The sequence below is a fragment of the Leuresthes tenuis genome, unplaced genomic scaffold (genome assembly GCF_036924035.1).
Source record: "Leuresthes tenuis unplaced genomic scaffold, fLeuTen1.0.hap1 SCAF_18, whole genome shotgun sequence".
Classification (NCBI taxonomy): Eukaryota; Metazoa; Chordata; class Actinopteri; order Atheriniformes; family Atherinopsidae; genus Leuresthes; species Leuresthes tenuis.
The window spans coordinates 4,229,152-4,241,266 of record NW_027325372.1 but is presented as its reverse complement, the minus strand read 5'-3'; the positions used below and the strand labels follow the sequence as shown (position 1 = coordinate 4,241,266).

General features: G+C 42.8%; 1 protein-coding gene across 3 annotated transcripts in view; it reads left to right on the top strand.

Annotated features, from left to right (window-relative positions):
- The first annotated feature begins 802 nt into the window (after window positions 1-802).
- The window catches only part of LOC140274530 (uncharacterized), a 31,956-nt gene continuing 20,643 nt past the window's right edge, over window positions 803-12,115 (top strand). Inside the window, exons 1-7 of one of the 3 annotated variants that reach the window (XM_072369836.1) lie at window positions 803-1,208; window positions 6,979-7,040; window positions 7,330-7,350; window positions 7,429-7,704; window positions 9,796-9,883; window positions 10,012-10,238; window positions 10,971-11,258. In XM_072369836.1, the coding sequence (XP_072225937.1) occupies window positions 6,995-7,040; window positions 7,330-7,350; window positions 7,429-7,704; window positions 9,796-9,883; window positions 10,012-10,238; window positions 10,971-11,258 (946 nt within the window). In that variant the 5' untranslated portion in view covers window positions 803-1,208; window positions 6,979-6,994. Of the gene's footprint in view, window positions 1,209-1,287; window positions 1,412-6,978; window positions 7,041-7,329; window positions 7,351-7,425; window positions 7,705-9,795; window positions 9,884-10,011; window positions 10,239-10,970; window positions 11,259-12,115 lie in introns of those variants that run through there. The other 2 variants (XM_072369834.1, XM_072369835.1) reach the window with 2 other exon arrangements.

Genomic DNA, 12,115 nt, shown 5'->3' with positions numbered 1-12,115 from the left:
TTCTCCCCTCATCCGACTGTTTATTTCTTTTGTGTCTTCAGTCCAATCTCCACAGGCACACTCAGGACAGGAGATGAAATTAATTAATTGGATTTCATTGGATTATGATTACAATGAATTGAATTCCATTTGGCTTGATTTGGACTATATTATTCAAGTGCCTTGAGATGACATTTGTTGTAATTTGGCACTTTATAAATAAAACTGAATTGAATTAAATTGAATTGAATTCAGTTTATAGCTTTTTTTCCAGTAAATACTTCCAATTATTCATTCTAAAACCACATAACTTGGACTTAGTGACACTATTAATCAGGTGCCAAAGACAAAGTTTGAGGCACTTAAAAGCCAACTTAAAAATCAACTTAGAATTGTTTTTAATGATCGAAACACTCATGAAACTAATTGAATACAATTACTGACTTTTCCCTTTTGTTAGTACAGAAAATGTTATCTTTTCAGGGCTCTTCAGAGACGAAACCATTGACCTCAAGCCTCCTTATTCTTCTCTTGGCTGAAGATACGTTGCTAATTGAAGACAAACTGGTGACTTAGAGTCTGAACATCTGGCACCACAGATCCTCTGTGATGTCATGTGAAGGCGATGAAACTAATGTCTAATACTATACAAATATTTAAATGAATAGCTCTGAGACCCGTTTTGTTGCTGATTCAGTAGTGTCCACTGGAAAAGAGCGTCTGAGATGAATCAGAACCAGCATTTCAGCTTAATTCACGGTGCAAAAACACGAGCAGGAAGTCAACCCACTTTCCACCATCCATCCAAACACAAGAAATAAGAAGGTCAAATAACATCTGAGCAGAACAAACCGAGGAGGAGCGTGTGGTCGGAGGAGAATCCGCCCTCAGATGGACAACATCCTCATCAGGCTGGAGAAATAGTGCATGTGTAATGTACTGTGCAATGGTGGCCCGAGGCTAAACTGCAGAGCGTCTTCTTGTGTCTCCGAGCCAGAAGCAGCATCTTACCGAAGCTTCCCGATCACAGCCGAACTCCAGGGGTCCACACACCCGACATCCACCGAAATCTTCAGCTGCTCCCGATCTTCCCCCACTGAGTCTGTTGTCATCGGGTTGGGGGTGGTGGGGTGGACGAGATTCATGAAATAAAGAAAAAAAACAAGAAATTTCCACCTCTCCTGTGCCCCTCCCAGTCCACAGATTTTCGGATTCGAGGCTTGAGAAAGGTAATTACCATCATCTATTTCTGACTGTGTGTTAGAGGCATATTTTTTTCAGCATTCCGTTCAAACAGGGAGATAGTGGGTTAAATTCTGCAGTTTTCCTTTGCTGTTTATGTTAGTATTTGCCTGTGTTGAAGGGTCCCATACGGCTGATTCAGGACGTGGGACGAGAATCAGCAGTTATGGACATCTTCACGTGAATTAAGGTAGTAACAGAAGAGAAATGGATGTTTTCCAGGCATAAAGCCGGGGGTAAACTTCACATTTCTGCTGCAATTTGACAGGAATCCGCGCACTGCTCACACAAGACGTTATTTCACACGCTTTAAGTGGCCTCCTCCCTTTTGTAAAAAATTAAGTTAATTAGTTAAATTCCGTTATTTCTGCCTGTGAAATGCATTTAAACTGATGCTGGTTTGTGGATTTTACACACAGACTAACAGTATGATGCATGAAGAAGCCGTGGCGTGTCATCATGTCGTGCGTTCGGGATATACCCGCCTGAATCGGGGGTATTTTCTGGTCCATCCTGGTGGAAACGGTTGCGCAATGCACTACGGCACACATTAAAGCTGCTGACTAAGAAGCGTGATTGTCACTGCTGAATGAGAGAAACAATGAATGAGCGATCGTGTTTCCTACACCTTAGAGTCAATTAATGAACTGTGATTCCAATTTATGGAAATTTATTGAAAAAAATTCAATACCAGCTGGTTTTTGGCTCAATCTTTGATAAAGATGCATGTTGGAGGCTCACTGATGGCATCAATCAACTGCTGTCTGTTAAGGAATGAAACGGCATGAACAGTGAGAGCATGCTTTATACTTTAATATGAAAAATACAACCTTGCATTCTTCATTCATGCTCACTCTTCCGCCCTCATTTCCTCCATCTTTCATCTCCATAACGGGATGCCCCCAATCCCTGTCGATCGTGACACACCCTGAGCTGCACCAGCGGCTTCTCCAGGCTTTGTGGGCTGGGAAGGGTGAGGAGGGGGAGAAAGAGGGGGAGTGGTGATGGAGGGAATTGAGCAGGACTGAGTCCAGAGGGGGGGACACACTTTTAAGGTGGTGATTATCTATTTATCCTCAAGTTTAAGGTTGGACTGAAACTGCAGTTCTGTGCAAAAGTGTTAAGCCGATCTTCATTTCTTTATATACTGTCAGGAAATAGGTGCAATGATTTGTTGAAACATGAGCAAACATGAACAGGAATAGTTCTCCAGGCTTCTTGAAGGACATCCCAAAGCTCTTCTTTGGATGTGGGCTGCCTTTTGTTCCGTTCTCTGTCAGATGATCCCACACTGCTTCAATAATGTTGAGGTCCGGGCTCTGGGGAGGATTCATCCCTCCATAAGACCTGTTGCCACTGATTTTCAGTCCACTTCTTGTGTCATTTGGCATAGCTCAGCCTTTTCTCCCTGTTTCCCTTCCTTAAGAACGGCTTCTTGACAGCCACCCTTCCATGGAGACCATTTCTGATGAGGCTTGGGCCAACAGTAGATGGATCAGCTGAAGGTCCAGATGCATCTCTCAGGTCCTGTCAGGTCACAGCTGGATTTTTTCCTCTTTCTTAAGGACATCACTTTCAGATCCTGTTCATCTGCTGTGGATAGTTTTTTAGGCCTGACACTTCTTCTTTTGTCCTCCACTTGTCCAGTTTCCTCAAATGTTTTAAGGACACACTGCACACCATGCTGAGATATGCCAAGTTTTCAGCTAATAGCTCTTTGGGAATCACCTTGTTGCTGCAGAAATCCTATTTTCTGTCTGTCAAACTGTGTTTTCTTTGCTGTTTTTCATAGATGCAGCTAAAGAAATGGGAACAAATGATGTGTCTTTGTGACAGGCTGCTGGTAACAAAGTGCCTAAAGATCCAATTTAAAATGGCTTCTTTGCTAAGTTGTCTGTTCTGTGTCGACACAACACTGGTTCATCCCTTGAGTTAGGAGCCTTTTTTCTACTTGAATCATTCATAGGTCAGAGTTAAGTGGCTAAACAAAGAAAAAACACATTTGTACTGGACTGAAAATGCTTGAAAAAGCAGAAAGCGTCCAAAGAAAAACTCTGAAAGACCTTCAGAAAGCCTGGAGAACTATTGCTCGAGCTGCTGCTTGGCAGAGAAACAGAAAGAAATGATGGATGACTCAAGATTTTTGCTCGGACTTGTTCATTAATTGATTTTCATGCTGAGATTGATAGATGGATGAACTGGAGAACACTTGCGAGACCTTTGCAATGTCAATTCAAACATTATAACAATAATGCTGTTAAATGGGACGACTGAGATTAGCAGCAGTGATGGAGAGCACTTAAAGAGAGCAGCTATGACGTAATACATGTGACTGTGGAGGACAATTAATAACAGGGAAGTATCAGCCCAGCTTATCAGCAAAGCAATGTGTCGACTGGACTGACCCGAGAAGACTCAGAGGAGAGAGAAAATGGGCAGTAAAGGGACAACATGGCAGAATAAAGCTGGAGTTTTTCAGCAGAAGACACAGACAGAAAAGCAGAGACAGGGAGAAGCAGAATGATGAGATAGCTGATAGTGTAACCAGAGGAGGATAAAGACATGATGCCTCCACTCTGCTCCTGGGCTGGGAGAGACGGAGGAGAAAAGGCTCCTAAATCCGTCAGTCACGATGGATCGTGTCACAGTCATAGTGGTGCATGCTTTGCTCTGTGCAGATCGGTTGATAGAAATGGGCAATGACCCTGTCTGGAATCAGTTTTAAGACGCCTTCAGATGGAGAGTACCTCAGCTTTCATCCTGAGGTGACACAGCAGTGTTTTAAAATGTGCGCCTTTAGTTTCTGTGACAGCACATTTGATGTTTCTGACATTGAAAAGAATTTGAGACGATTATTTGAATTAAAAATCACGGGGTTGTGTGAGTCTTTGTTCCCGGATGTCACCTTTTCTTTCCTTGCCTTGGCCGTGCGCTTTCGCAGCGCTTTATGCAGTTTTTCTAAAGTTCTCGTACACTAATCTGACTGCTCTGGCCTGAATGTGCTTCTCGTGTGACAGCCTGAAAAGTTCACGTTGATGTGTGCATTTACATAATCAGCAGCAACCTCTCATTTTCTCATCATATGGACGTATAATTCTCTCTGTCAACGAATCAAACCTGTGATTTATGTCTATTCAGCTCCACAGCGTGAGCACTCACAAGTAATAAGCTAATGGCTCTGTAGAACACGAACGTGGAGTTATTCAAACCTGCTTCACAGGGAAGAAATTAGCAGAATGAACTGCGATTACTGTGTTCCATTAAAGAGCCTCTTTGAACAATGTCCGGGCGTCAAATGACTTAGTGTGAAGCAGGGAGGCTTTTTCTCTCTTAAGAGCTCTCTAATCCTGCCGGAGAAAGCAGGCAGAAATTTTGAGTACTTTATTTTCTAAGCTGGTGTAGAACTCTGAAACTTTAACATGTTTCTTTAATCAGCAGGTCTTTGGGATACATATCCATCTTTTCTATGCTGTTTTGGTCCATTTAGCAGGTTCAGTTGGCAGCAAATATAAATGAAGCATGCATTGCAGCATTGGTTTCTGCACAGCTCTCTTAAGGTCCCACCACAGCATTTCAGTCAGGCTGAGGTCTGGACTCTGACTGGACCATTGCAACACCTTGATTCTTTTCTTTTTCACACATTCTGCTGTAGATCTGCTGCTGTGTTTGGGATCTTTGTCCTGTTGATGAGCCAGTTTCAGCCCAGCTTTAGCTGTGGGACAGATGGCCTCACATCTGACTCTAGAATACTTTGGTATCCAGAGGAGTTCATGGTGGACTCAATGACTGCAAGGTGCCCAGGTCCTGTGGCTGCAGAACCAGCCCAGATCATCAGCCCTCCACCACCGTGCTTGACAGCTGGTATGAGGTGTTTGTGCTGATATGCTGTGTTTGGTTTCCTCCAAACGTGCTGCTGTGCATTAGGACCAAACATCTCCACTTTGGTCTGGTCTGTCCAAAGGACATTGTTCCAGAAGTCTTGAGCTTTGTTCAGATGCAGCTTTGCAAACCGAAGCTGTGCTGCCATGTTCTTTTTAGAGAGAAGAGGCTTTCTCCTGCAGCCCTTCCAAACAAGCCATCCTTGCTCAGTCTTTTTCTAACTGTGCTGTCATGACCTTTAACCTTTAACATGCTAACTGAGGCCTGTAGAGTCTGAGATGTAGCTCTTGGCTTTTTCACCTTGGGGTGAACTTGCTGGGACGTCCACTCCTGGGAAGATTGACAGCTGTCCTGAATGTTTTCCACTTGTGAATAATCTTTCTCTCTGTAGAACGATGGACTCCAGATAGTCTGGAAATGGCCTTATAACCCTTCCCAGACTGATGGGCAGCAACAGCTGCTTCTCTAAGATCATTGCTGATGTCTTTCCTCCTTGGCATCGTGTTAACACACACCTGAAAGCTGCAGCTTTTATGGAGCTGCTCACACTGACTGATGATCAATTAATGAAGTGCCTTTCATTAGCAGCAGCTGGCTGCTACTTACCCTCTTAATTCCTGTGGAAGCATTAAGGATGAACTTTTAATGAACGTTTAATCTTCTTTTCATTACTTATTATGACTTTAATTGTAAAACCTTTTAATTACTTTCTTTTTCACATGGCACCACTCATTGGATGTTGTAGTTACAGTGATAATGCACAGTAGCATTCTTTGACCACAGAGCACAAATCCTCAAGGCCCCATGGGGCCGGCTGCTGTCAACACAGTGCTGAGGTCAGGCGTGAGCTGATTGAATGTTGTCGTCCAAATGTCAGCCTCTCCGTCGATGGATGAGTCCTGTACCGTGTCATTTCTCTGAAGCTCCATTTTTAAAGTTTGCAAACATGGCTAATTTCTAATGAAGTCTCACTGTGGAGGGAGAGAGTTTGAATTCTCCAAAATGCTGATGCCAGTTTGACGTGCCTAATTTAACCAAATAAAGTGCAGATCTTTTTCCTGACAGTCAACCACAAGTTGGCGAGATGTGGTTTGTCATGGCAACCTGTTCAAAAGACTCCCTTTTCAGAGACTAATGGAGTCTTATTTGACTTTACAGGGTTCAGAGTGCTTTGAAAAGAGAAATTAGCTTCCAAACATCATGACTCTTACATTAACCGTGCATCTAGTGATGGTTAAGTATGCTTCTTCTGCCTGTAGTGATGAAAGGTACGTCTCTCCATGCCTCCTGAGTCCTCCCTCACCTTTTCTGTCCTTTTCACTATATTTTCCCTCCTTTTTGGCTGTGTGTGGTCATGTTTGGTGAGTGGATTTTCTTGTCTCGCAGCAGGAGACGTGCAGAGCTGCCGTTCAGCTCACCACAGAATGTCTCTGCTTTGCACCTGCTGCACCTTCATGCCTTGAAGACGCTTTATCTATCAAGCTCGGCTAAGTTTATTATTTTACTTTGCAGCTATAAAACAAATAAAACTACAGGTTTTCTTGCCACAGAGTCTCGGCAACCCACCACCTGCACAGTTGGAACCTGAAGAGCTAATTTGTGAAGCACAGTTTAATGTGGCGCGGTGGCAAAGTGTGTGTGTGTGGGGGGGGGGGGGGGTGGACCTCTCAGCTTCAGGAACTGCACAGAGGCTGTTTTAAATTAAACACTGAACCCAATTAAGCAACACACCTCAGTATTACGCAACTTTAATACATCTCGTCAAATGAAATGCTCCAATGGTAAAATAATTATGGCAGATTTCTCTTTTTTCTTCAGCCATGATGATGCTATAAAAGTCTATTTGTTGTGTAATGTGTGCGCGTTTCTTTTTTGCAGAGACAGACAATTCAAGATGAAAGCAATCGGAGCTGCAGTGCTTAGCATCCTGTTCTGCACCAGTAAGCACAAATATAATCAGTCACATGGGATAAATGAATGTTTGAAACAGGCTTCCTGCAAAACTAAACTTGTTTCGACTTAATTATCTGCAAGAGATCTTTAAAAAGATGCCAAATTACGTTGTGATCAACTGGACTTTCTCCTGTTTGCTTTCTTCCCTTTCGTTTTAAAAGCTGTTGGGTCCTATTTATAGCCGTCATTATGTGAAACATTTACATTTCAAATGCTTCCAAGTTGCACTTTTGAACAAAAGAACTGATTTTTCTTCCTCTCGCTTTTCTTTCACAGTCGTGTCAGCATCTTTAAAAGGTAAAACCGCATGTTTGTTGTTGTTAACGAACGAGTAAATATGCTGACTGAGAATTAACAGATTATTATTTCTAGCAGTCAAAGAGGAGCACAGGACGGCCTTCTTTGGCGAGGACGTTCACATCGACGTCCCGTCCTGGAACAACGTGGAGGTTGTGTTTAAACCCAGGACCAATCACTCCTATGAGGTGCCTCTCGTGCAAGCGGGTCAGGTGGTGAAAACATCAAAGGCCCAGCTCAACTCTGTGGGCCACCTGGTGCTGAAGGATGTGCAGGAGGAGGACGAGGGCCTGTACGTCATCAGAAACACCAACGACTCCAACATGGTTAACCACCTCGTCCTCACTGTCAGGGGTAAGCGCCCTGCAGCCTTCTTCTCTAAAGAGTGCGAGGACATGTTTACCTGCTGGAAAGTTGTCTTTAATCAAAGTTACAGTCAAGAACAGAAGGATAAATGAGCTTAGTTCCATTAATGGAAACGTTTTTGGTATGAGAACCAGACTTTTTAACACAACTAAGTGTCCTGTATCATTAAAAAACATCCGGCATTTGTAACAAACCAAACCGCTTGATAATTGGTTAAATATTTAGCAAGTTCTGGTGATTTTAATTCAAGACAGATTTGTGAGGACGATGCAGCTGCTCCGTATCCACCGCGAGGTCATGAACAGAACAAAGTGCGTTCTGAGTAAAATTACAAACACGTATTATTCTGCTGAGTGAAGTTAACACGTCTGTCGCATTTATAAAGTCCTGAGCAGCACTCAGCTGCCTGACAAACACAGAAACACTTTATCTGACAGCTGCCGGCAGATTTTATGCTGCTGTTATTGACAGAAAGAATTTCTGCACTTTGACTCAAACAAATGAAACAGAACAGGTCAAGACATGATTTCCAGGTCAGTAACTCACATAAGGTTCATCAATCATGTGCCATAAACACAGCTTAACGTATCCGGGTGTAAAATATTCAACGTTTTATTCGTGATCATGTGACAGACATTTTCAACACTTTCCAGAGTGCACTGAATGCAGCATTGGAGCCTGTCAGGCAGACCGAACCGTTGATAATAACCCATCTAACATATAGTGGTGTCAGGAAGGTTCCCCGTTAAGGTTTAAGGACATATAAATATATATATATATGAAAATATATCAAAGTTTTTGGTCACACGTTTTGATTCCTCCAACGTTGTCTCAAAGGCCATAATATTAGAACCTTTACGGAACATTCGTGTTTGGTTGCAGAAATGTAGCCTTAAAGGGGAACTCCGGTATTTTTAAACCTAGACCTTATTTCTGGCATGAAATACGTTCATCTACTCACCGAGAACAGTTTGGTGAAAGTCGGCGTCCTTCGGAAGATATTTAGATTCCTCGAGATGACTCGAGAGAGAGTCGATGACGTCATCCCAGTAGACGAGTGTGTAGAAAGCCTCTATAAGCCCCCCGATAGCCGCCAATAACAACAACACAGCAGCTATGAGCTAACAGAGCTATAGCACACGTTCATTCATTCATTCTTCTTAAAGTATTGGTGAAATAAAGACAGATAATGCCTTATTTAGAGGCTGCATCCTCTAAGCCCCGTTCACTCCGTTATATGGATCTCCAGTTATCTAAATATCTTTAGAAGGACGCCGACTTTCACCAAACTGTTCTCGGTGAGTAGATGAACGTATTTCATGCCAGAAATAAGTTCGAGGTTTAGAAATACTGGAGTTCACCTTAAAGTTTATCTTGGTTGTCACATGGTTCAGCAGGAAAGTTGTTCTCTGAGAGAACATCATTCAATTTAAACTAATGTTCCATTAAAACCAGGAAAACTTTTCTGATGAACCACAGAACAACCAGAACAGGGAACATTTTCTGAGCCAAAAACAACATTCTGGGAACCGAACAAAAGACCAATTAAACCTGTGTTTTCTGTAGATTTTATAGAAGTTTATAGACAGATTTCCCTAAAAAAGGACAAATAAATGAAGTCTGTTTCTCAAAGACAACAAAGAGTTTTTCTTCTGCGCTGGTCCAATACTGAAATCTGCCGACATGTTAGTTAGGAATGTTCCTTTATTGTAAAATAACATAATAATTTTGAATTAAACTAATTGGATTGTGACATTTGTTGTAATTTGGAGCTATATAAATGAAGCTGAATTGAATTGAAGGCCATTCTAACCTTAATAAAATGCCCCTTTAATGCTAGTTGAACGTTCTGAGCTTGACTGGAAGAACATGAGGCTTTGTTTTGCATCTGCAATGAGCACAGCACTGACCGTTCTGTGATTTTTGCTAATTTCCTGTAAAAATGACGAAGACTACGTTTAAAATTCATGGTAATTTGTAGACGTACAGTTCAGGAATGTTACTTTTCCCTTTAGAACTGTCCGAACTGACTGTTTTGACCTGCTGTATTTGCTTTGGTTCCCCATGTGTTGATGACAGACTGCTCCATGGAGCAGATGGTAAAGTACGGAGAAACCTACACCATCCATCTCAACCGTATCAAGGGTCCCATCACCCTGGAGTTCAGGTACGATCAGCAAAATGAAGCTGTACCAAATGCTCCACCAGTTTTTCAGACAGTTCATCTATCAGAGGCAGAACAGCTGCTGCAGCATCACTGATCAGGCTGATTCTTTGCTGATTTCTTTGGTTAAGGCCCAGTCTGGTTAAAGTCAATCAGACGGTCGTGCAGCAGACATCCGAGCCTCCACCTGTGGTCCTGTACAACAAGACATCAGTGTTGGGAGAGGATTACGTGGGGCGCCTCAGTGTTTCGGAGAAGCGGGTGACTCTGCACTCTGTCAGGATGATGGATGAAGGGAGCTTCACTGTGCTGGACCACATGGGCCACACCAAGATGAAGAACTGTCTGAATGTCAGAGGTGAGGAGACGTCTGAGCTTTGCTGCATCCTCTCAGGCTGAATTCATTTATCAGTCTCGTGTGTGTGCGGGATTCTTTTGCTCCTGTCAAATTATTCCAACTGGAGTGCTTGTGTCAGTGTGGTACTTGAATAGTCTAGATGACAATGTAATTCGCCACTTCCCATTTAGATGGACAACACATATGAGATCAATATGGAAGCTTTGGACAAACAACAGACCCATATATTATCCACACTGGCCACAGATACAAATGGTTGGATGAAAAGAGACTGAGCATCATCACGTCTTCCACTTAGAATCAAAGATTAAATTGATGGTCAGGATATGGAAAGTGTTTTTCTCTTTTCCCATCCGACTGTTTTTGAGGACTGAGTGATCAACCATCATCATTACTGCCACTCTACTGTAAATACTTGGGTCATTTAGATCCACTCTCATGGGCTCCAAATGATTCAAAACACTCACACAGATTTCTTTACCTGATTATGCTGTTGTTATTGTGACCAGCTGCCATCAGCTAGCTGTATATCTGCAACAGCCAGAGAGATTGTCAGTCATCCAGGTCATGGTGATGCCAAGAGTTCAAACAAGGGCGGCTGGACCTCTTTTTCTTGCCCCTTATTCAAGTTCTTAGGAAAAGAATAGATTAGATCTGAAAAATGTTGAAATTAAAGGAAACTTCTGCAGTAAATATGCACATTTGTTTATATTTGTCCCTTTGGTCCTCCAGATCACCAAAGTTTCCTGCAACTCCCTTATGGAGAAAACCTGAAGATGAAACTCTACCAGCAGTACTCCAACGTCAACATCCTCTACAGGCCCAAATCAGACAGCCAGGACAGAGTCATTGTGGACCAGGGGGTTCTGGTGACACCCCTGGACCCTCAGCTGGAGGGCAGGCTGACTGTGCAGGGTTCAGAGCTCATCATGAAGAAGGTCCATGCAGCAGACTCGGGCGTCTTCAAAGTGACAGACCTGGCTGGGTTTCCTGTGGCTCATGTCTACGTCAGCGTTGAAGGTAAGAAAAAAGACATCGAACCCCTTTATAAGACTTTACTGGGTACTGAAGTGTGTAAGTGGTCACACAGTATTTTAGTTTGATATGTGCAAAACATTTTATGATCCAGCGACCACAGAAAAAAAGAAAGCTCGCCTCCCTCTAATCCACTGATCTATACGTCCTCCCCAAAACTGATCCTTTTCATCGATGAGGGTCCTAACAATTCAATTCTGTAAACTTTCAGCCCTAAAAAATCCTCTCTGCCTCATATTCCCACAGACTCATCTCTAATGACCCGGCAGATGTGCCTGTGTGATGTGAAAATATGGCATTTTTTGTCACAGTTTATGTTTAATCATGTTATGTTCTAGTCATGTTTTTCCCCTGCCACCTCGGTTCACTCATGTCTCCTGGTTCATTATTCACAGCTGCACCTCATTCACTGATCACTCCCTCCACAGTATTTAGTCCCCTGGTTTGCTTTCAGTCTTTGCAGAATCCTCACTTTCCCTTCCATGCTGACGCCAAGAACGTTAAGTCTGGTTTTGCCTCATATGCTCGTTAATTCATAGTCACAGTTAAATTATTGTCTTGTTATTCATAGGCATAATCTTGTTTTGTATTCATAGTTTTTGATGATCCGGCTCTGCCGGGCCTTTTGTTCGTGCTCCCTGTTTTGTGTTTGTTTATTGGAATAAACCCCTTTTTTTTTTTTTAACCAAGAGAGCTGCATCTGGGTCCTACCTCTCCATCGTTCGAGACATTTTTAGCATTTCTGGGCTTTTTATAGACACCTTACCTGAGGCTGCAGCGGCTTCCGTGTCGTGTCCAGAGGTTACGACAACCAACAGGAGTCTGCACCGTCACTGCCATGT